The sequence below is a fragment of the Carcharodon carcharias genome, chromosome 12 (genome assembly GCF_017639515.1).
Source record: "Carcharodon carcharias isolate sCarCar2 chromosome 12, sCarCar2.pri, whole genome shotgun sequence".
NCBI lineage: Eukaryota > Metazoa > Chordata > Chondrichthyes > Lamniformes > Lamnidae > Carcharodon > Carcharodon carcharias.
The window spans coordinates 133,933,547-133,959,201 of record NC_054478.1 but is presented as its reverse complement, the minus strand read 5'-3'; the positions used below and the strand labels follow the sequence as shown (position 1 = coordinate 133,959,201).

At 42.0% G+C, this 25,655-nt stretch overlaps 1 protein-coding gene across 6 annotated transcripts in view; it reads left to right on the top strand.

The window, feature by feature from the left end:
- Nucleotides 1-25,655, top strand: part of LOC121284923 (partitioning defective 3 homolog B-like) — an 885,862-nt gene that overhangs the window by 791,527 nt on the left and 68,680 nt on the right. Inside the window, exon 22 of one of the 6 annotated variants that reach the window (XM_041200847.1) lies at nucleotides 15,428-15,554. The exons of 4 other annotated variants lie outside the window; for them this stretch is intronic. In XM_041200847.1, coding sequence (XP_041056781.1) covers nucleotides 15,428-15,538 — 111 coding nt within the window. In that variant the 3' untranslated portion in view covers nucleotides 15,539-15,554. Of the gene's footprint in view, nucleotides 1-15,427; nucleotides 15,683-25,655 lie in introns of those variants that run through there. One more of the 6 variants, XM_041200846.1, reaches the window with a different exon arrangement.

Sequence of the window (25,655 nt, the reverse complement as noted above, 5' to 3'; positions counted from 1 at the left end):
CAGACAAGAAGGCAGCTGTTCTTGTTGCTTGCAGACTTACAGACTCTCCAAGTTAGTCAGTCCAAAAGCAGGTGCTGATATGCCAGGCAGAAGAAAAGGACCTGCTTTCGGGTCAATTTTCAAAAAATGTTTTTAAAGGAAAAATAACTTTCACCCAAAGGGTGGCTGGAGTTGGGAAGAAACTTACTGCGAAGGTGGGGGAGGCAGGTTTGACCAAGGTATTCAAAGGGGAATTGGATTGCTATCTGAAAAGAAAGAATGAGCAAGGTTATGGGGAATAAGGCAGGAGAGTGGGACTAGGTTGAATACTCTTTCAGAGAGCCAGTGCAGACTCAATGGGCCAAACGGCCTCCTTCTGCACTGTAAAGATTCTGCAGTTCTGTGGTTAATCGCCAAGCGGAGGACGGAACCCCTTTTGAAAGGAATGAAGCTTGTGGTGGAGAGTCGAAGACCAAAGAATCAACAGTGGGTGCCTTGCTTCTGGAAGTCCATTCAAATATTCTCAGAAGATTGGGTGAAGGGGACTTTTTTTTAAAAGGACATAGCAAGATTCACCCCATATGAGACAAGGAGAAGAGAGCCTGTTGAATTGCCAGGAGACATTTGGAACTTTAAATACAAGGCTATATATCTGCTGAGAACATGGTGTAATGTATAAACATGGTAGGGGGTTTTCAGTTGTGTTAAGAAACTACTGGGAAGTACCTCTTCCATAGTATAGGGTATAAGTTGCCTCCTAAGTAATGTTTAGTCATTGTTGATTTTAGTTTGTTACAGTAAAAATCCTAAAGCATGAAACCTTGTTGTGCAGTTCTTTGCATAGGCCTCTGAGAAATTCATATCCATGTTTAAAGGTTATCAATCTCTATGGGAAGACTCTACTCATGACTCAGTAGTATGACACTCTGCAGCCCTATCTTTCAGATAAGATGTTAAATCATGGCTCCAGATATCCCCTCAGGTCGGTATAATAGATCCCAAAGGCACTATTTTCAGAAAGAGCAGGGGAGTTCTCCCTGGTGTCCTGGCCAATATTTCTCCCTCAGACAATATCATTAAATCAGATTATTTTGTAATTGTCCCATTGCTGTTTTTGGGATCTGGCTGTGTTCAAATTAGCTAAAGTGTTTCCTAAATTGCGACAGTGATTACACTTTAAAAAGTGCTTCATTGGCTGCAAAGTGCTTTGGGACACCCTGAGGTCATGAAACGCGCTATATAAATGCAAGTCTTTCTTTCTTACTTTTTTTCTTATTCATATTGGAGTAAGCTACTGTATCCTACATGATAACCCCATGTGTGCCATGGCATTCAAAGTTGCATTTTTCTTTAAGGAGTTGAAAAAAAATTTGTAGGAGTAATTACTATGAGCATCAGCTGCCTATCTCTGAGTGAGTGATACCAGGGTATTTTTTTATTTTTTGTTCAATCCAAGTATCATTTTAAAAAGAACAAAAATACTTTTCAAGTTTCCCACGATGAGACCCTTTTAGTTCTTTAGTGAAACAATGATGATGGCGTGTTCCAGTAACAACAGCCAAGAGGATTTCCTTAGAACATGCCTGCTTCCTACTAATGTAGACGATGCAAGGAGTCAGTTTTCACACTGATCGTGAGCCATCTCTTGAGTATTTAATTACATTTGTTATGATGTTCCAACTTGTGACTGACAACAACAATTTCCATTTTTTATAATCCCATTTCTTAGCCTGGCACAATGCCCCAAGGCACTTCACAGGAGCGGTACTGGACTAACTTTGAGACTGACGGCCAGACTGTCATGGCCTGAATTGGGTTGAAACGGAGGCAGGTGGACTAAAGAAAATAATGGCGATGTCATGCGACTGGACATCCTACCTCCGTTTCCAGTATCTCCAATCTTTGTGAGGAAGAGTGCAGGCCATTGAGCTCACCCATGTTACTAAACAGGCAGTTAAAGTGGTTAAGGTCTTTTAAACGCCCACCTCTGCAAACTTTTTGAATCTTCCTGGGGGCAGCAAGCATTCGGGAGCTCTCTGCCTCTGACCAGCCAAGGGCAGGTAAGGACCATGTGAGGGCCGAGTTATAGGATCACCCCAATGAAATTAAAATTGCAGCAGCCCATCACAGGTCAGGAGTGGATTTAGCATTAAAAACTTTGCTAGTTCAGGGATCTCCACCGTCCTGGCATCGTGTGGGCATCGGAGCAGTGGGCAAACCTGTTTGGACTCCAATTGAGCACCAGGAAGGGTGCAACTGGAAATGGTGCTGCACCCTTAGAAACTGAGGCCTATGGAGATGAGGTGCAGAAGCCTCAGCTGGATGGCAGAGTGTAGGGCATCAGGAGGCCAGAGGAGAGGGACACGCGGCACGAAGGAGAAGGGGACATTACCATGAGCACAGGATCTACAAGTGGAGTTGAAGAGGTCTATGGATGACTGAGAACCAGTGCTGGAGACTGCGATTCTCTAGGCAGGTGGCGACAGGTAACTGTGCTGTGGTCAGTGCGGACTTCTGTGGCATCTCGCAGGCAGCTGCACACCTGTGCATCACCCATGTGACAGATGCCCTTTTTCATCAAGGATGGACACGCCAGATTTACAACAAATTGAGCATCACCAGGACAGAGGGCATTGGATCCAGTGCCTCGAGCGGTCAAGGGATGCCCTGCAATACCCACCTGTAAGGTTCTCAGTCATTGTGGTGGTCTGCCGCACTCTCCCATGGGAAACTAAAGTGTAGGTGACCTGCCATATTGTAAGAATTCCTAATCGGCAAGGAAGTAATCGTGAAGGATTTGCCTTTATTATAGGGATAGTTTGTTAATGTTTCTCTTGTAGGATGCCATACCCCATTGCTTACAGAGAGCTCGGGCAATTGATATGCAGTGAAGAATAATGTATTTATAATCAGTGATGGCGATGCCCAAGAGCTGTTTGCAATGACCTCCTTTATTTTCTTATCCTTCCTAGCATTCCCTTATGGCACAGTCAAGGTCAGGAATTAATGGTGTGTGGGGTCATTGGAATGGACTACCAGCCCTTTCTAACCCCTCTTTGGCATTTGACATGAATGGACTGGCCCACTGTGTCACTAAGCAAACCAATGGGAGTTCTGTAAGCCTAACTCTCTTCCAGACAGGCAATCTAAAATAAATTATAGAATGCACTAACCAAAGCAGAACCAGAAGGTGAGTAACCATAGTTCTGGTGACCGAGATCAGATTGGCATTTTCTTGATAGCTGGGCTTTGGGCTGGACAGGAAGGTCATGATTGACGGGTGCTCCTGTTAATAGTAGTCAGCTTAGTGAAATTATTACCGTGTGAATGGATAAAGCAATAGTCACTTAATCATTAGGGTTAAAGATTGGAGACTTTTGAGTATTCAAGCAGTGTAGCATGGATACCTTTCCCGGGGGAGAGAACACCAGTGTGGATGTGATGGTTAGTAAAGCAATCATCAAGAGTGATCAAATAGTAAGAATCTGCTTGTTTGAACTTAGAGAGGAAACTCTAGGAACATTTGTCAAAAAGTGCAACATTAAAGCTTTATCCACTACTACCCACTTTTATTTGTATAAAATAGAATTCCTTAAGTGTTTTCCAATACAAAATTGATCTTGCACAGATAAAATGCTGTTTCCTGATAATGCGCTGAAAGTAATCATTTTTCCTAAATCTCCACAGACAAATGAATAAGGGTATCATCTAAACAATAAATAAAATTCTATTGCCTCTTAAATTTTAATTTTTGAACTTTACTCTACGAATCATAGAACATATACAAGGCCATTTGATCTTTGTCCAGGTGGAGCAGGAGCACCCTGTGTTGTGAGCAGCATCTCAAGAATTCTACTCTCCATATGTTTCCAATTTTTTTCATGTTAGCGTATTTTTTCTGTTACTGTACAGTATTAATGCGAAATAAAAATGTTGTGCTGCTGATTGTGTATTTTAGAAGTGAGGGCAGAAAATCTCATGGAATGTATCAATATTTACAGACATCACTCAGGAGTGCATCAGTACTTACAGATAGTTCCCAAGAGTGCATCAGCACTTTCAGGCAAACCCCATACATGTTTCACTATTTACAGAGAGTCCCCAGGAGTATATCAGTATTTACAGACAGTCCCCAGGAATGTATCAGTATGTACAGAGGTGCCACCAAACTGAATAGTGTGAAAACCGCTCAGTTTGGCTGATTGCAGGAGGAGTCATAGTGATCTTGTTGTTTCCTCAACCCCTGTGGTGATATCTGCCTTGTTCTTCAAAACGTAGTTCAGGCATTCCTTTCCTCCTGTAATCAGCAACAGCCGCTCTGTTACCAACACAGCATTCACTTTTAGTGCTGGTGTGTTTTCTCCAACTTACTAGCTAGCCCTTCTACCACTCCACACTGTTTTTGTTTTGTACTTTCAAAGTACAGACTAGTTTTCAGGTTAGCTGTTGTTGGCATTGGCTTTTGATTTTGAAGCATGATTTTTATTGCTTTTACACTTAAGCTGATTGATTGGGACTCCAGTTGACTGTATCTTTGTATTTGTTGATTTATCCTTGACTCAGGTCCATGGAGGTGTTTGGTTTCAAGAACTGTATGTTGCTGAATGAATCCTTTCCAAATGACGGATGTATGTGAAAGTTTTTGCATGTTTCACAGGATGCACTGGATTTTCAGAAGTGCCTACCAGTTCCGGGTTAAGCAGCAGGGCTTCCAGTGAATGCCTGATTCGTTGAGCACAGACTCTGCAGGATTAGATGGCTTTTCACAAATCTTCCTGCGAAAAAAGAACTGAAAGTAATTTGCGTGTTTTTCCAAAGTACTGTTGGCCTTGACAGCTCATGTTATTGTAAAAGAAAGACATGCATTTACGTAGTGCCTTTCATGACTTCAGAACGTCCCAAAGTGCCAATTAAGCATATTTGAAGGGCAGCTACTAATGTAGAAGACACAGCAGCAAATTTGGAAAAAGAAAGGTTATTATAGCAAGGTGATAATGACCAGATAATCTGCTTTAGTAATATTGGTTGAAATTTTAATATTAGCCAGGGTGAACTCCCCTAATTTTCTTCAAAATAGTGCCCTGGCATCTCTCTCATTCACCTGAGAGGGAAGATTGGTTTAACTTTTCATCTAAAAGACTCAACCTCTGACAGTGCAGCACTACATCAGTACTTCACAGAAGTGCTAGCTTAGATTTTGTGCTGCAAGTTTCTGAAGAGGATCTTGAACCCACGACCTTCAGACTCTGAGGCAAGAGTGCTACCCACTGAGTTTTAAGGCTGACACCTTAGAGCTGTGGTACTCCAAACCAACCTTAGCATCTAGTCATAGAGATTTCCACCTCATCTGAGGTACCTTTACACAATTTATTCGTGTATGGAAGTTGAACACCTGAAGAAGATAACATTTATATGCATATTGATAGATAGATCAACCAGTATATCCAAAGCTTACTCTCAGCCTTATTCTTGGCTTTCTGCCTCAGAACTTGCCATTTGGATTTTCCCATTAGTATGTGTGTAAGTTCCTCATTGTCTCAAAATTGTCTTATTGCTGTCTCTGCTTTTCAAAGGACCCCGAATTATGTGCCTGAGAAAATACTTTATGGCATCATGATATTAACAGTACAAGGCTTCAGTGGGTTATCAACTCAACAGAAAAGATTTATGAGAATGGTTCCACAGATAAGGGACTTTATGTGGATATGTTGGCGAAGCTGGAGCTGTTCTCCTTAGAGAGAGAAAAAAAAGGTACAGAGGAGATTTGATAGAGGTTTTCAAAATCAGGAGGGGCTTGAATAGAGTAAATGGAGAGAAACTGTTCCCATTGGTGGAAGGGTCGAGAGCCAGAGGACAGTGATTTAAGGTGAACGGCAAAAGAACCGAAGACGACATGAAGAAAAACTGTTTCATATAGCAAGTGGTTAGGATCCGGAATTCATTGACTGAGTGTGGTGAAGGCAGATTTAATCATGACTCTCAAAAGGTAATTGGCTGGTTATCTAACGGGAAAAAAAAAATTTCAGGGGTACATGGAAAGGGCAGGGGAATAGGACTACTAAATTGCTCTTGCAGGGGTCCGGCACAAACACAATGGACCAAATGGTCCCATTCTGTGCTGTAACCATTCTATGATTTTATTCATTTATTCAAACCCTTCATGTACCTATTGCTGTTGTCAGCTGTGGCTCAGTTGATAGCACTCTGACCCCTGTATCACAAGCTCCCAGGTTCAAGTGTCTCCCCCCCTCCACTCGAGAGATTGAGTAAAAAAACCAAGGCTGAGATTCCACACAGTACTGAGGGTGTGCCACATTGTCAAACGTGCTGTCTTTCTGATAAGATGTTAAAACGGGGCCCCATCTGCCTGTGCCTACTCGGATATATATATATAAACAAATCCCATGATACTCTTTTGAAGAAGGGCAGGGGTGTTTTCCCCAGTGCCCTGGGCAATATCTATCTTTCAATCAACATCACAAAACAGATTATCTAGTCATTATCAGATTGCTGTTTCTGGGAGTTTGCTGTGTGTAACTGCTGCTGCGTTTCTTACATTACAACAGTGATTAAACTTCAAAACTGTTAAGAGCCTTGAGATGTCTAGTAATTGTGAAAAGTACTATATAAATGCAAATATTTCTTTTTTCTATTGGTCACAGAAGCATTCTTATTGTAGATGAGCACTTTGAGTAGTTTAAATTGTGGTTATCATTGAGCTAGCTATGATGAGAAATGTAGGTCCCACTACCACAAAATCATTCTTTTGTGTCTATTTATTCTCATGTAATTGCAGTTGAAATGGTTGACCTTCACAATAACACCTTAGCCTGCTGGGCAATGCAAGTTATCTGACTACTTCCATCATTGCTACTTCAAATAAATGTTTTTATTACTTTTTATTTGAGGCTCAATGCAATGGGCATTGTACTGTAGGTCAGCAAGTGGCAATTCCACTGTACGGAGAAGGTGTAACTTTGGTCTGTTGAGTGACAACCCCATTAAGACTGGAGATGTAATGTTGGTCACTGAGTGACATTCATGCTATAATGGGAAAGAGTAGTGGTGGTTAGTGTCAATAAGATCAGTTAGTTTGATGAAATAAGTGTCAGCTAAGGCTCAGTGGGTAGCACTCTCATCTCTGAGTCAGAAGGTTATGGGTTTAAGCCCCACTCCTGACTATTGAGCACAAAATCTAGGCTGACACACTGATGTAGTACTGAGAGAATGCTGCGCTGTCGGAGGAGCTGTCTTCTGGATGAGAGATTAAATCGAGGCCCCATCGGCCCTCTCAGGTGGACATAAAAGATCCCAAGGCATTATTTTAAAAAAGAGCCACTAATTTTGATATATTCATCCATGGGACGTGAGCATCAAGGTCAGCATCTATTGCCTTTCTGAAGATGATGGTCAACTGCCTTCTATGGTCTCTCTGGTCTACAGGCCAACATTTATCTCTCAAACAACTCCTAAAACATATTAGCTTGTCATCATCACATTACTTTTTTGAGGGTTTGCTATGTTTATTTGTTTAATTTATTCTTTCATGGGATATGTACACTACTAGTAAGGCCAGCATTTATTGCTCATCCCTAATTGCCCTTGAGAAGGCGGTGGTGAGCTGCCTTTTTGAACTGCTGCAATCCATGTGGTGTAGGTAGGTACAGCCACTGTGCTGTTAGGAAGGGAGTTTCAGGATTTTAACCTGGTGACAGTGAAGGAATGGCTGATATAGTTCCAAATCAGGATGGTGAGTGACTTGGAGGGGAACTTGCAGTTGCTGGTGTTGGTTTCTAAATTTCCTAAATTACAAGAGTGGTAACACTTCAAAAGTATTTCATTGGCTTTGGAACATCCTGAGGTCATGAAAGGTGCTATATGAATGCAAGCCTTACATTTTTGTTTTCGTTCCCATTTAACAAAGACCTTTAAGTGATCTATCTATCTGTCTGTTGGGAGTTGGAACCTCACTTTTGAGCTGGGGAGGGGGAAAAGATGGAGATTTATTGTTTTAAAACTTGAAGGCAACCTTAAGAGAAAGCACACTTTGTTTTTGGTATATTTTTGCTCTGAAGGGGAATGATGTGTGTATGTGTGCTCAGTTTTTGGCTTGGTTTATGTCTAGAGGCTAATCCAAGCTAATGCATCTGCTGCCCATCTGCATGTCTGCTCACATCAAATAACGTCAAACCAAAATAAATTCTTGTAATGAAAAGTGATACCTCTATATCATTTTGCTGTCATTCAAAAGCCAATTCATTCTGGAACCCGTGGCTGTAGCCTTAAGCTGAGGAACTAATGAATGTCCTAGTGGTAGCAGCCAGTGCATGCACATTAATTTGATACCTCTCCAGGGTTTCCCCAAGTGCCTCAGAACTCGAGATTGCTTAGCCTGTTCCACCATTCAATTACATCCTAGCTGATCTGTATCTTAATTCCATCTGTCTGCCTTGGTGCTGTAGCCCTTAATACCCTTACGTAACAAAAAATCTATCAATCTCAATTTTGCAATTTTTGATTGACTCCTAACCTCAAACAGCTTTTTGGGGAGAGGATTTCCGCTATCCCTGTGAGAAGAAGTCCACAAACAAAGGAGTGTAGTGGGGCATGTAAGATAATTAGTAAAGAAAGCAGAAGCTCCTCCAGTTAACTTAAGCTCCACAGTCAGTGAGTTTAACTGTGGTGTGCAGCTCAGTTGTGAGACTTGGTAAAGAGGATTTTTCATCTTTTGAGACAATTTACCCTCTCTCCATTATTGGTAACCAACAAACGTGGTGTTGCTGCAACATTGAACCGCAAATGTTTAGCAGGAGATTCCAGGACGTTATAATTTTGAAAATGATAACACAGCTTTAGGCATCTTCATGAAGCATTCCTGGTGAAGATGTAAGGCACTGCGCATGATGAGCATCAGGAATAAAGCCAGGAATTCTAAAACCATAAAGTGGCATGGATGCATAAGATCTGTCAGCATTGGAGCAGATATAGTGCAGGGTAACATTCTGGGTAGAGATCCTTCTTCCAAAAAGAAAAACTTGTGTTCATATAGCATTTTTCAGGACATCTCAAAGCATTTTACAGCCAATGAAATGTCATCACTGTTTCAATGCAGGAAATGAGGCATTCAATTTGTGCAAGGAAAGCTCCCACAAACAGCAATGGGATTATGGCTGGATCATCTATATCTTTTAGTGATATGAAGCATCAGGAAGTACTCTTCTGAGCTCAGTTCCAGTGAAAGCTCTTTTCCCAAAATGTTAATCTTTTTTTTTTCCTTTTCAGATGCTGTTAACATGTTCAGCACTTTCTGTTTTTATTTCAAGTGTTCCCAGGTCAGGGGATGGTGTTGTGCAGCGTCACACGCCCCCTTCCAGTTTGAAACCAATTTTACCACCCATGAACTGTGGCTCAGAGGCAAGGATGCTACCCACTGCTCCACAAGGCCTCCATAAGTATAAGATAGTAGCCAATAAATCCAAGAAGGAACTCTTTACCCAGAGAGTGGTTAGAATGTGGAACTTGCTCCGAGGAATTGTAATTGAGATGAATAGCATACCTTTAAGAGGAAGCTAGATAAACACATGGGGGAGAAATGAATAGAAAGGTTATTTCGATATGTTGAGATAAAGTAAGGTGGGAGGAGGTTCATGTGGAGCATAAAGACTGGCATGGACCCATTGAGCTGAATGCCCTGTTTCTGTGCTGTAAATTTGATATAATTCCATGGAAACTAGTCTATCAATAAGTGGATTTTATGGGCCTCCCTCCACAGCTTCTTTCTCATCGTGGGACTGAAGTGCATGCCAACCACTTTACTGTATGTGAGCAACAGGTTCAGTACACTAGTAATACTTTTGGAGATCTGTACAGATGAAAATGCAGAGCCTTGAAAGAACAGCAAGGAAGTATACATATAGAGTCTGACATGACCTCAGGACATCCCAAAGTGCTGTACAGCTAATTATGTACTTTTTAAAAGTAGCCAGTGTTGTTCTATTGAGAAACCCAGTAGTCAATTTGTGGACAACAAGCTCCCACAAACAGAAATGTGACAGATAATCTACCTTTAATGATATTGATTGAAGGATAAATATTGCCCAGGACACCGTGGATAACACTCCTAATCTTTCTGAAGTAGTACTATGGGATGTTTTAAATTCACTGAGAGTAGCTATGGCCTCAGTTTAACATCTCATTGGGAAGACAGCACCTCTGACAGTGCAGCACTCGGTCAGCACCGCACTGAAGTGCCAGCCTAGACTTTGTTCTCAAGTCTGTGAAATAGGGCTCGAGTCCACAACCTTCTGATTTAAAGGTGAGAGTGCTGCCCACTGAGCCACAGCTGATGAGCCTTGCTAACTCACTGATTATGAAATGGCAATTGCAGAAACTGGGGGTTTACCAAAAGCACACAATCTTGGTTGAAAATGTTTCAAAATCCCAAATTTGTTTTTGACCTAACATTGAGCATTCCTTTCTCCTATGGAAATAGGCATTAACACCCTGATAGTTTTGATGGTTTGACTTTGATAGTCATGATAGTTCTCACAAGTGCTTTGATCGAGCTTCACCATTGTTATTTTTTAGGTGGGAGGAAAAGAAGAGGGACCCTTGAAAATTGTGCTAGCTTACATATCCCAACCAAATGTTCAAAGAATACATGTTCCGATGTTCCGTGTTTATTTATTTATCATAACTGTGAACAGGGGGCCTATTCAGATTTCCAACCAGGATGTGTTTTGCGCCAGGAGTTGCTGGATTCTCAAAGCCCTGTGACCATTCATGTTATTCTACCTAGTGTCAGGAAGGGAGGAAATTTACTGTTGCCTCCAGGTGTCTAGGATCTTTCATTCTTTTTCTCCTTTTGTAATTAAAATGTGTTCTTAAAATGGATGTTTACATTTTTGGTGCACAGGTTACCTGAGTTCCACTTGGTCTTACCTGGGCTTCAGGAACTATTAACTAACTGGCTGAAGTTCACTTCAGTACTGTTTACGGGACTGTTTTATGTGCATAAAATGGCCACCATGCACTCATACCTAGCAACTGTAACTGTAACTCAGAATGACTCAATGTGTAAAGCAATTTGAGACTTTGGTTTGCGAGAGCACTGATGAGGTGCAATATGAGTGCAAGTGCTTTTCAATCTTTGTACTGGCACAGGTTGAAAAGGCCTTCACTGTGGAATGGCATTAATTGTTTCAGACATTCCACTGGGCTAAGGTTTGTCAGGTGTTAAGAGCTATTCTCCAGGACACTGCCGTGAGCAAAAAGTCCGGGAGAAAAATCATAGGGGCACTTAAAATGTATTTTTTTAAATTTTCTTTGAACACTTTTTAATATCTATAAAAAGCATTGGATATGGCAATAGAGGCGGTTGGCTGACAGTGATGAATCATCCAATTGTGTTAAGAGTCATCCACTTTCTGCTTGGCATTGCAAGGTGATGCACTGCGAGGTTGGACATGTCAGCTGACCAATGATCGAAGTGTAAAGGCTAGGCTAGGAGCTCATACGATGAATCCTCCGGGAATTTGTCCAACCAGTGTTGGCAACCCTAACTGGGTGAAGAGATGGGAGCAAAGGGAAGCACGTGCAGAGTAAATTAACATTATAATCCACATGTGACACATGGAGGCGGGCTAAATGCATATGGGCATTAACTGCGAATTTAAATACTTTTCTTTTACACAGACAGGCCATTCAGAAAAATTTGACATTACCATGTGTAGGGTTTTCTGTCGAGAATGTAGGTCTGGTTAGATTGATCAGGTGCAGCATCATTTCTGGAATATGTATAAATTTATGTTCCACTACATTGCATCTGTGTTGGGGGAAGTGAAAGAAAATGAAAGACTTGTATTTCTATAGCATCTTTCACAACCTCAGGACATTCCAAAGTGCTTTACAGCCAATGGAGTAATTTGAAGTATAGTCACTATTGTAATGTAGGAAATGTGGTAGCTAATTTTCTCACAGTGACTCCCACAGGCAGCAATGAAATAAAGACAAGATAATAATGTTGACTGAGGGATAAATGTTGACTGGGACACTGGAGACAACTTCCTGATCCTCATCAAAATAGTACCATGAAATCTTTTAAGAGAGCTTTAATGTCTCGTCTAAAAGATGACACCTTCATCAGTGCCGCAGTTCCTCAGCACCGCCTTGCCATGTCAGCCTAGATTTTTTGTGCACAAGTTTCTAAATTGGGATGTGCACCCACATACGCCTGACTCACAGACAATAGTGCTACCAATCAAGCCACAGCTAACACCTACTGGAATGGCTGGAAGAAATTTGCCATCCTGATCTTGTAAGGGATATGCTTTGACATGTGTATAGTCATTACGTTAGCACAATCATTGGTTCAACCACAGGGTAGTGACTGCATCTCTCCCACTGCCTCACACTTTGGCTCAGATACTCTTATGATATCATCAGGACTTGTGTTTAAGCAAATAAAGAAAAATACAAAATCCCACTGCAGAAACCTGAGCAGTTAATCTAGGCTAGCACTCCCAGTGTTTCAGATAAAATGTTAAACCAAGGCCACCCTGTTGGTTGGACGCATATGATCCAAGGACACTATTGTGAAGAAAAGCAGGGAGTGTTCAGTGTTCTCTGCTGTCCTGGCCAATTCTCAGACAGATGCTGCTTTTAGATAATGTGCCACAGTGGATAGGTTCCTGTGCAGTGTGCTACTTCACACTTGGACAGAGTTACTATTTGGAAGAGTGACAGTCTTTTCTTAAATTGCTCATTGTCCCAATTCTTTACAACAGTCTCATTGTATTATGCTACTCTTCACCATCGGCATTTTTTAAACAAAGTTTTCAGAAAGGAGATATCTGGAAGTGATTAGTAGGCGGTAATCTCAAGCAGCAGTTCAGCGATGCCATAGATCATTAGAGCGGAGCCTAAATGATTTACAATTGAATCATATGGCTTTGACTTTGCTCCAATGCATCCTTTTTTTTTGGTAATGTGCTGTGTAGGATTGGTGGTTGTTCCTCTCTCAGCAGCAGGTGTTCCACAGCAGCCACCTTGATGCTGCAGGTATGTGACGTGTGGTCAAGTTCATCATTTGAGGGATCACCAAGTATCATGCAATGTTATGGCATGATTGCCTGAATCAATTACTTGTGAAGTCATAATATCAGCTGTTCAGTAATTCCATCCAGTTTGTTTTGTCGTGCAGCTGCAATGGCGTGGGACTGGTTTCAGCCAGCAGTGTGGGTTTGAATGGAGTTTTATTCATTCATGGGATGTGGGCATCACTGGCAAAACCAGCAATTTTTTTTTTTTACCTATTTCTAATTACTCTTGAGTTTTTGATATTGCATCATGTTATTGAACCACTGTAGACCATGTGGTGTAGGTACACCCACAGTGCTGTTATGGAGGGAATTCCAGGATTTTGACTCAGTAATGGTAAAACAGGTGATGTGTTTTCAGGCCAGGATAGAGTGTAATTTGGAGCAAAACTTGCAGGTGGTGGTGTTCTCATGTGTTTTCTGCCATTGTTCTGTTAGGCAGTGGAGGTCGCAGATTTGAAAGATGCTGTTAGTGAAGTCTCGGTAAGATGTTTCAGTGCATCTTGTAGATGGTACACACTGCTGCTACTGTCCATCAGTGATGGATTGTGTGAATGTTACTGGATAAGGTGCCAATCAAGTGAGCTGCTTTGTCTTGGATCAGGCTGAGCTTCTTAAGTGTTGTTGGAACTGCACTCATCCAATCAAGTGGGGAATATTCCACCATACTGTGTGCCTTACAGATGGTGGAAAAGCTTTGAGGAGTCAGGAAGTGAGTTACTTGCCTCAGAATTCCCAGTCTCTGATCTTCTAGCCACAGTATTTATGTTGCTGATCCAGTTAAGTTTCTGGCCAATGGTGACCTCTCAGGATGTGTAGAACTCAGTGATGGTAATGCCATTGAAAATCAAGGAGAGATGGTTAGATTCTCTCTTGTTGGAGATGACCATTGCCTGGCACTTGTGTGGTAATAATGTTATTTGCCTCTTATCAAGCCTGTTGTCTAGGTCTTTTTTGCATTTGGGCACTAACTACTTCATCGTCTGAGGAGCTGAAAATGGAACTGAATACTCTGCAAACATCCCCACATCTGACCTTATGATAGAGTGAAGGGCATTAATGAAGCATCTGAAGCTGGTTGGGTCTAGGACATTGGTCTGATGAACTCCTGCAGCGATGTCCTGGGGCTGAGATAATTGATTTCCAACAGCCACAAGCGTCCTTTCTGCTAGGTATGACTCCAGCTACTGCAAAATTTCCCCCCTATTCTCATTGACTTTAATGTCACTCGAGCCCTTGATGCCATACTCGGTCAAATACTGCCTTGATGTCAAAAGCAGTCACTCTCACCTTACCTCTGGAATTCACCTCTTTTGTCCACTTTTGGACCAAGACTGCAAAGAGCTCTGGAACCGAGTGGGCCTGGCAGAACCTAAGCCGAGCACCAATGAGCAGGTTAATGCTGTGTAATTACCACTTGATAGCATTGTCAATGACATCTTCCATAATTTTGCTGAATATTGAGAGTAGACTGATGGGGTGGCAACTGGCCAGTTGGATTTGTATTAGAAAACCTGGTTGTGTGCATGTTGAGTGCTCCCCAAATACTTGGCAGGTGGGTGCCATTGAGCATTGTTCAGATTTACCTCGACTTTATTTCCCCATTTCTTTGTAGAATACACCAACTCGTTCTGGGCCACTGTCCCATAGATGCCTAAAACTCCCCACTACCTTTCTCTAATGGTCATAGATGAGTCTTGATTTTATTAAGAAGGAAAATTCATCTTCTCAAGCCTGTTCTGCTCTTCAGTTAGATCTTGAATGATCCGAATCTCAACTCTGTTTACCAACATTGGTTTCTGATCCCTCAATAGAGAGTCTAACCACTTCCCCAGTAACATGGCCACCACTGAATTTCCACACATCAATATCCTGGGGTTCACCACTGACCAGAAACATAAACACTTAGGCTACAGAAACAGGTCAGAGGCTGGATATTCTGGGGCAAGTTTCTTACCCCTAACTCCCCAAAGCCTTTCTGCCATCTATAAGACACGAATCAAGTGTATGATGGAATACTTCCCATTTGCCAAGGTGGTTGTAACTCCTACAATATTCAAGAAGCTTGGCACCACCCAGGACAAAGCAACCCGCTTGATTGGCGCCCAATCCATCACCTAAAGTATTCACTCCTTCTGCCACCAGTATGCTGTGGCTGCATATTGTACCATCTGCATGATGTGGTGTAGCAACTCTCCAAGGCTTTAACTGTACTGCTCAAACCTACAGCTTCTACCACCTAGAAGGACCAGGGAAGCAAGCTTACAGGAACATTATCACCACCAAGTTTCTCTCCAAAATACGCACCATCTTGACTTGGAAATATATTGCCGTTCCTTTATTGTCACTAGGTCAAAATCTTGGAACTCACTCCACAGCAGCACTATGGGAGTACCTACATCACACGGACTGCTGTAGTTCAAGAAGACAGCTCACCATCGCCACTACTTCCCCACTGCTGATGATTCTGTTGAAAATGTGAGTATGTAGGTGTACATTGAGGAAGTATTGGGCATAGTTGTGATATCCTTTCACACTCCAGCATACTCCTGACAGTCACCATTCAGGCTCACACAAAAGTAAACACATGGATGAGACACTGTAAATATCCCTAGGAGCACACTCCATGAATTTCTGCTTTCAGTAGCAATCGGAGAATTGACTGAGTAATAATTCAGATGGCTTTACAGATGTTAATTTCCTAAAGTATTGACGGTGGTTCAGCACTCTAGCCTCTGAGTCTGAAGATTGTGGGTTTAAAGCCCACTCCAGAGAAGATCATATGAAACAGGCCAACACTTCGGTGCATTACTGAAGGAGTGCTGCACTGTCAGAGGGAATCTTTCATATGAGAGGTTACGCCAAAGCTCCCTTCAGGTGAGCATCCCATCGCTCTTTCAAAGAAGAATACGGGAGTTCACCCCTTTGTACTGGTCGATATTTATCACTCAGCCAACACGACTAAAACAGATTATCTGGTCATTATCATACTGTTGTTTTTGGCACCTTTCTGTGTGCAAATTGGCTGCTTTGTTTACTACATTATAACTGTGACAATGCTTCAAAAAGTACATAATTGGCTGCAAAGCAGTTTGGAATGCCCTGAGATCATGAAAGGCACAATATAAATGCAAGTCTTTCTTTTTCTCTGAATGAGTCTGTGATCAATTGCCAAATTGTGCTAAGGATAGGCAATTTTCTATATTCTGAGCCAACAGTTGTTAGGAACTGGATTAAGACCAGCAAAACTAATCCTCCATAGAACCCTTAATGTCAACTGAGATGGAGGAGATTTTTCATCCTGCTCTCAGAGCTACTTTTAAGTCAGTTCCAAGGCTGATGTAATATTGTCTTAGTTCACTGTGCCATTCACTACCTCTAGCAGCTGTGGCATTGGGGCATTGGTGAAATAGGTGTGAGATTGGGGCATTGCTGAAGCACGTGTGAGATTTGTCAAGTACGAAAGGTTGGCAACTTAAAACGTTAGCTCTGTTTCTTTCCCCCATTGATGCTGCCCGAGCTGTTGAGCATCTCCAGCATTTCCTGTTTGTATTTCAGGCGATAACTATGGCCGTTTACAGTGCAGCTTGGACATTGTTTTCTGAATGGGTCAACAACTTGAATCTATTTATACAGCATGTGTGATCTGATAACGGCTTTGTACAGAAGTGAAAGCAACTCATGAAGAACAGTGCAAACTTTTTTTGCTGTCTTTCGGCAACAATCAGCTTATTTTTAAACACGTGGAGACGGAAGTAAAAGCAAGATTTGACCAAGAAACACTGGGACAATCCAAACTGCAAAAGGATTTGGGTGCAATTACAAGACCTGAACTCCTCTTAACATGCATTATAATTATTATGGCACTTGACAAATCGCACACCCACTTCACCAGTGCCCCCACTCTCTCACCCACCATCACCTGAATGCCTTGCTAATTGTGAATATCGTCAAAAGAGACTCTCAGATGGCAAAGTATGTTGGCACATTGTTATTTCATCTTTGGGAACTAGATATGAATTCAGTCCAAGCCTACAGGTGTTCTCTGTTGGAAACATAGTACCACAGAGTAATAGAGCAGGAGGATATTCGGTCTTTTGCACCTCTGCCAGCTCTTTGAAAGGACTATATAATTAGTTCCGCTCCTTTTCTTTTTCCCTGTAGCCCTGCAAATATTTATTTTTCAAGTTGGCATCAAATTCCCTTTTGAAAGTAACCATTAAATCTGTTTCTAGCAATCGTTCAGGCAGTGTGCTCCAGAATTTGCTGTATAAGAAAAATCTTTCCTTTTTTTTGACAATTCTCTTACAAACGTATCCGTTGCTTACTGCCCACCTGCCAGTGGAAACAGTTTCTCCTTGTCATAGAATCACAGAAAGATTACAGCACAGAAAGAGACCACTTGGCCCATCGTGTCTGCGCAAGCCAAAAAACGAGCCACCAAGCCTAAAGCCACTTTCCAGCATTTGGTCCGTAGCCCTGGGCATTATGACACTTCAGGTGCACATCCAGACACCTTTTAAATGAGTTGAGAGTTTCTGCCTCTATTACCCTTTCAGACAGTGAGTTTTAGACTCCCACTACCCTTTGAGTAGAAAGATTTTTCCTCATCCTCCCTCTAATCTTTCTACCAGTCACTTTAAATCTACACCAAAATCTAGTCACTGACCTCTCTGCTAAGGTAAATAGGCCCTTCCCTTCCACTCTATCCAGACCCCTCACAATTTTATACATCTCAATAATTTTCCTTTCAGCCTCCTCTGTTCCAAGGATAACAACCCCAGCCTATCCGATCTTTCCTCAGAGCTGTGCTTTTTTAAGTCCTGGCAGCATCCTCGTAAATCTCCTTTGCACCATCCCTAGTGCAATTACAGCCTTTCTGTAATGAGGTGACCAGAACTGTGCACACTACTCAAGTTGTGGCCTAACTAATAATTTATACAGTTCCAGCATAAGTTCCTTGCTCTTGTATTCTATACCTCGGCTAATGAAGGAAAGGATTCCATATTCCTTCTTAACTGCCTTATCAACCTGTCCTGCTACCTTCAGGAATCTGTGGACTTTCACTCCAAGGTTCCTCACTTCCCCTACACCTCTCAGTATCCTCCCATTGTGCATTCCTTTGCCTGTTTGAACTCCCCAAATGCATCACCTCACACTTTTCTGGGTTGAATTTCATTTGCTACTTTTCTGCCCACCTGACCAGTCCATTGATATCTTCCTGCAGTCTACAGCAATCCTTCTCACTTCTAAGCATGGCCAATTTTTGTGCCGTCTGCAAATTTCTTGATCGTTCACCTTGTATTTACATCCAAATCATTTGTCCCACAAAAAGCAGGAGACCTAGTATTGAGCCCTGCAGAATTCCACTGGAAACAGCCTTCCAGTCACAAAAACACTCATCAACATTTTTGATAACCCTTATTTAAATTACCCTTATCTACTCTATCAAAACCTTTATAATTTTGAACACCTCGATTTAAACTCCTTTTGACCTTCTCTGCTCTAAGGAGAACAACTGCAGTTTCCCTAGTCTTTCTCCATAACTGAAGTCCCTCATCTCTTCAACTATTCGAATAAATCAGCTCCCCACTTCCTCCAAAGCATTGACATCCTTCTTAAAGTGTGGTGCCCAGAACTGGACACAATATTCAGCTGAGCCCTAACATTGATTTAACTCAGTTTAGCATCTCATCTGAAAGGCAAAACTTCTAACAGTGCAGTGATCTCTCAATACTGTACTCTAGTGTCAGCCTATATTGTGTGCCCATCTCTCCGAATTGAAGCTTGATCCAAGACCTCCTGACTCAGAGGTGAATGGGAGCATCCACACACACGAAATTTCATTTTGAAAATCCCTTTTAATGCAATAAAAATGCCCTGTTATTCATATGATGTCAAGTCAAACAGTGTTAGTCAACCTCCTTCCCCTTTCAGATGAAAAGTTGAGTCACATTGTGACTTTCAGGCAATGCAGAGCATACTTTAGGCAGTAGCAACACAGGAGTAACCAAAGTATCAGTCATGGCTCAATGGGTAGTATTCATAGCTGAATCAGGAAGCTGATCATTCGAGTCTGACATCAGCGCAAAATGTTGGCTAACACTCCAGGACTGTTTTACTGTTGGGAGGGCCTTACTTCAGATGAGAGGTTAAGCTGAAGCCCCCTCTGCTCTCTCAGGTGGGTGTAAAAGAGTCTACGGCATTCTTTCAAAGAAGAATGGGGGAATTCTCCCAGTGTCCTGTCATATTTATCCCTCAACCAACATCACTTAAAAAAAACACAAATTATTTACTCATTATCAAGGAACCTTATATGGCACAAATTGACTGCTGCGTGTACACCATTGTAGTAGTGACTGCGCTTCAAAAAGTACTTAATTGGATGTAAAGTGCTTTGAGTCCTCAGGTCAAGATGCACACTGTATAAATACAAGTCCTACTTTCTCCATGAGTGCACCCTAACCTCGACTTTGTTTGCTGACTTAGGGTATGCATGTGATCCATCACAAATGAATGTAAGGGATGGGTATGGAATGTAAACTTAAGCCACTCACTTAGCTGCATGGGATTTTTGTTGCAGGATTCCAGTGCTGTTTAACCTGTTGGCAATTTTGAAGGCCGAACTTCAAATTCCATTGCCAAATAACCTACTTGTGCATCTCAAAATAAATGATATTTGGCCAGCCAAGGCCCCATTTCAGTTTGAGTGAGAAATTTAGTTGAATCAAAATGCTCTGAGCTTCACTTGCAAACCAAACCACTTTTTTTTAAAAAATCATAACATGCACTCAAGGAGTTTGAGAAACAAGCAGACATTAAGCGATACCAGTACACTGGGTCGTGAAATTAAATGAAGCCATCAGCTTCTAGACATGAGACTGATTTTGCCGCTGGACTGACCACCATTGTCCCACAAAATGAAGGTTGAGCTAACTTGGAAATGGAGACAGATCTGGCCCATTGCATTTATAAAACCTGGTGTTCTGTTGGGAGTGGCGAGTATGCTGTCCACTTTTAAAATGAACAGTCATTTACATTTACATTAAAGACAATCTCAAAAACAGATATGTCTATAATATTTTATGAGTGGCATATATTGATGCATGTTTTTTTAAAAATATATTTGTATTCAACAAATGTGACACTTTGTGCACAGTAATCCTAGCAGCCAAAATTTATGTCCTAATTAGATGTTTGGATCATATCAATGGTTGTCCTGCTTAAATGGTTTGGTTTGGTTGAATGGTTGACCTGCTCCAAGCTCCTGCAGTTTAATGATGCCAAGGTGAGGCATGCCCTGCAGAGCTTGGAAACCTTGGTCAGATCTAGGTTCCGGCAGTAAGGTGTCCACTCTGGACTTTGGTGTAAAGCCCCATTCGAAAGACGACACCTCCGACAATGCCGTACTCCCTTAGTACTGCAGTGGAATGTCAGCCTGGATTATGTGCTCATGGCTCTGGACTGGCATTTGAACCTACAACCTCTACCTCTGAGCCATGGCTGACAGCTCCATAAATATAGATAGCCATAGAACCATGCGTGGCTACCAGTGATATACTTGGTTTAATGGTCCTTTTTACCTGAAAGGGGATTGTTCGATTTTAAAATAGTGGTTTTTGGTAGTAAATCTGTCACAGCTGTCTAGCAATATATTTGTGGAAATGTGACTTTTCATTTTGATTAATCTTTCCCCACATGATAATTTGAAAGAGAGGGCAGTGCAAATCGATGGTTTATCTAATGGCACTCAGTACAGCAAGGCCCCCAGTGGCCCTATATCCCTGCCTTTTAGACAAGGTTAGAATATATAGCAGAGAAATGCTAAATTCCTATAAATATTTCCATTCAATAAAGACAAGGCCACAGGATGAGATGCAGTAGAGTAGAGATCTGGTGACTTAATGATCTTTTCAGACTTAATTATGTTCTGTAAATTCATCAACATTTAAGTGAAATCATATTTTTTTAATCAGAATTGCAGTGCCAAGATCTGAAATTTCTAATGCCCTAGTCCCTCAAGGTGATCACATTTAGATTGCCCTGTGCATGTCCTAGGATTCCACAGTCTGGTGCATCTGGCATCAGCTGCGTTTTGCCCATCCCATTATCCAGTATGCAGTTAAGTGGGTTTAAATGGGTTAGATAGCCTTCACATTATGTGTAAATGGATTATACATTCAAATGAGTATCACAAGGGTCACCGCACAGTCAAAGTTGCAACTCTATGTATAATCAATATGCATGACATGATGTGCCATCTTAATCTATATTTGAGATTGTATGTGCAGTTCTTCAATCCTCCCCCACACAAGAGAAAAGAATCCATTTATTCTTTTGGATCCTTCACTTTCAAATTTCCACTCTGTAAGAGGATTCTGAACAAGTTCTTCGATCACAGAACAGTGTCTCAGTGCATCGGAGTTTCAATGTGAGACATTTGTATTTTCTTTCTTACAGATTCATTAGCTCCTGCCTGCTGTGTAAGTACCTTCTCTTGCTCAGGCCATTATGAGGGAAGGTGAAGGAAGGCGCAGTCACATTCTGGCCACATTCACACATGTCCTGCTTGCCCCTTCTACTTCAGAGGCAGGTCAGGGATTACCTGTGGTTTGCGAGCGCAATTCCTGAACTATTATAAATAGAGTTTTCAAATTCTAAGTAACATCAGATAAGGGTAGATAAGGTGGATCTCAATTGTTAAAATGGTGTTTTAAAACAGTTCTGCTGAAGAGTTGACAAATGTGAATGTGTCTCTAAGTAGCCGATCAGCTTTTGCACATTTCAAAGCTTTTCCATTTTTAAAACATTAAATACACATATTGAGTCTGTCAAAGGTTGTTTTCCTCGTAATGAAAATAAAATCTATTGCACGCTGCAATCATTAAGAATTTTATTTTAAAACTCAAGCACATGAAAACATGGCTTGCCAGATTGGGCATGGGAGCTGAATTTCACACACTCTAATGGCCCTGGCTGATGACCTCTCATCTGAGGAGTTTCAATAAATTACTGTATGCTCCTATTGATTTATTAATGTCACTGTTCATGTTTTAGTGTGGATATTGACGGCTCAGAGTCTACTGGAGTGAAAGCTTCTGTTCTCCCATTTTCTTTCTCTCACTCGATCAGTAGTGGAGAGACCTTCACCACAAGTGTACAAACAAATTGGCAACAATTTTTGAAGTTACTGAGCATCACAAGGCCCCACACTGATGCACAAACAGGCCAAGTATTCGTCCCGGGTGTCACAGTATTTGCATTAACCTTTTTTCTATTCCAGATAGCCAGGCAGTGAAGGATAGAACTGGAGTCTAATATTGACAGACAGATGAGCTTTTATTTTCAGAGATACACATTACAAGTATGCACCTCCAAACCCAAAAACCACAATTTCAGCTTGCCGTTATTTATAGGAGCACGAGTGAATTCCAAGCCGATGCCCATCATCTGAAAATCATTAATCATTCAATTAATATACAACTGACATTCAAACATGTGCAGAAATCTCCATTTAAAAATTTAGGTTAAACGTGTTCCCAATCCAGCCGGATCTCCCATCTTCTTCGATCATGAAAACCTGGCTACAACTCATTACAAAGTAAATAAACGCTCACATAAAACAGAAGCAAGATGCGACAAGAACACCTTTGGTGCCTTTAACAAAGTAAAACATCCCAAGGCGCTACATAGGAGCGTTAACAAATGAAATATGATGCTGAACCACATAAGGAGATATTAAGAGAAGTGACCTATATTGTCAAAAATAGATTTTAAGGAGTGTCTTAAAGGAGGGAAGAGAGATATGGAGGCAGAGAGGTTCAGGATAGAATTCCAGAACTTACAGCACGGCCAGCAGTGTTGGAGTGCTTAAAATCAGGGATGCTCAAGAGGCCACAATTAAAGGCTTGCAACTATCTTGGAGAGTTGTGGGGCTGGAGGAGGTTACAGAGATGGGGATGGGTGAGACTATGGAGGGATTTGATGGATGAGAATTTTGAAATTGAGCATGGCTTAACCAGGTGCCAATTTGGATCAGTGAATACAGGTGAAAGAGACTTGGTGCAAATTAGGACATGAGTAAAATTTGGAAAGCCAGTTAGGAGTGTGTTGGAATAGCCAAGTCTAGTGGGGAAAAAAAGGTATAGATAAGAGTTTCAGCAGCAGATGTGCTGAAGCAGGGGCAGAGTCGGACGATGTTGCAGGAGTGGTCATATTGATGGCATGGATAAGTGGTCAGTAGCTCATCTCTGAGTCAAGTGTGACAACAAGGTTGCAAAGAGTCTGGCTCAGCCTCAGACAGTTGCCAGGGAGAGGGATGGAGTTGGTGGCTCGCAAGTAGAGTCTGTAGTGGAGACCAAAGACAATGGGTGGAATTGTCCCAGGATTGCCCTAAGTGCAGTAGTGAGCGTGTAAAACAACATTTTACCCACCAGCCGCAATGGCCGGCTTTCATGCTGTATTATCCCCTTCCCACCTCATTATTTATGCAGTCATGGGAAACACCCCATTTCGCTGGTGGGCTTCCTCCGATTCGTCTGCTACGCAGTCACCTTGCCGCTTCCTCATGCTGGGTGCCATATTTGAATGGCAGCTGCATGCATAGCTCTTGATGCTTGCAGCCCAGGACTGCTGCACAGAAGACAGGGCCCCGAAAGGCAAGAAGACTCAGCCGACAGTTTCTCTGACATGTCCCTGGAACACCTTTTGGATGCCATGGAGGGCCACCGCTAAGCCCTCTACCTCCACTCTAGCTGCAGGAGGTCCATCAGCCTCACCACTCTGGATTGTGAGGTGGTGGTAGTGGTGGTCAATGCCAACGCTGCACAGAAGAGGTTCGCCATCCAGTGCAGAAAGAGGATGAGTGCTCTCATCCCTGCCGCCAGGGTAAAGCAACCATCTCATCACACTAAACTCTCACACTGATAAGCCCATCACACATTCACTGACATCTGACTCACTGCCGGTTCAAGGGACATTACCACTCCATTGCACTCGCTCCAAGGCAAGTAAGTCCTTCCTTAGGTAAGGAGACCAAAACTGACTACCTTATATTTATAACCCCTAGTTTTGGATATCCCATAAGTGGAAATATCCTCTTTTGGTCAACCCCATCAAACCCCCTTCATAATTTTGAACATCACTCTCAGGTCGTACCTCAACCTTCCCTTTTCTAGAAAAGAGCTCTGGCCTGTTCAGTCCTCTCCATAGTCATGACCTCTCCATTTTGACAGCAAAGTTATAAATTTTTTTGCACATTGAATAGCAGGCTGGTCCTCTGGGCACTGCTGCTGGCGATCCGGAAGATGAACACTTACCATTCACAGAATGGATAGCATTAGCTATCCCAATTTTCAGTCCTGCACTAACCCCTAAACCCACCCCTCTGCCATGCTGCTCGATGAGGCTGCCTGACTGAATTGGTCTGGAATTTCTTTGCAGCTGGTCCACCCTCAAGCATTCAGTAAAGTTACACCTTGGGGTTCAACCCAGAAATGAGGAAATTCCATGCCTGAGACACTGTACTTTCTTCTATGTCTGCGAACCAGACCAGCTTGCAATGTTTGTGATCAGATTATCTGAATCAGTAAGAGCAGGGTGAGGAGGAAAGGATGGAAAGGAGCCACAGGCCACAGCCTCTGTCCAGACTAAACCCAATCACTGGGAAAGGAGCAGCTCATGACAGCTTGTGTTATGAGCAGTGCTGTTCTTTAATGCATTTTATTAGTGGAGTCAGGCAGCACCTGACTGTGGTGATGTGTGGGAGTCAGTGGATTGATTGAGGTTCGGTTTTGGTTTATTTATTATTTTTTACAACGTGCTGTGTATTGTAAAAAAAAAAGTCTTAAAATTGTACAAGAACTTTAGAAGTTGCTAATATCCACTATTTTGTTGAATCAATGGTATTTACTTGGTAGTTCTCATGGCATTTGATGTAGAAATATCACAGCAGTAGTTTTTATTTAAACATCACTTTTCCTTAAGTATTTCTATTGTCAGCTCTTTACTTGATTTGGAAAATATATGCTAATTCATCTCACTACGAAAAAACAGTCAAAATATTTTATTCAGGACGTGGTGAGACTAAAAGACTCAACGAAAGTAAATGCATTAACATTTGTAAACAATGGGAAAATGTCATGTTCATGTCTCATGTATGACATGATCACATGTTACATGATCAACTCACCAGGGGTAAAATTCTCCCCCCCGTCGGGGAGGTTGTGCGGGGGCGGGCGCGGGCCTGATTGGTGCCCCCGATTTTACGTGGGTGGACTAATTAAGGTGACATGCGTGATGCGCTCCCTGTGCAAGCTGGGGGGCATTGGTCCCTGAGTCGGGAGTGCGCTCTTTCGCGCCTTTTGCTGTTTGGATGCTGTGGAAAGCCAAAATTTAACCTCCTCACCAACATCAATAAAACATATTTTAACAGCTCAACTAAGTGTTGTAAAAATTTTTGTGACATGTCCGCTCATGTGAAACTGTCACGTGAGCCGGGACATATGCATTAATTTTAATGAGAATTTTTCTGAAAATTTTAAATCATTCGTGAAACCTCATCCCACCTGTGGTAGAGCT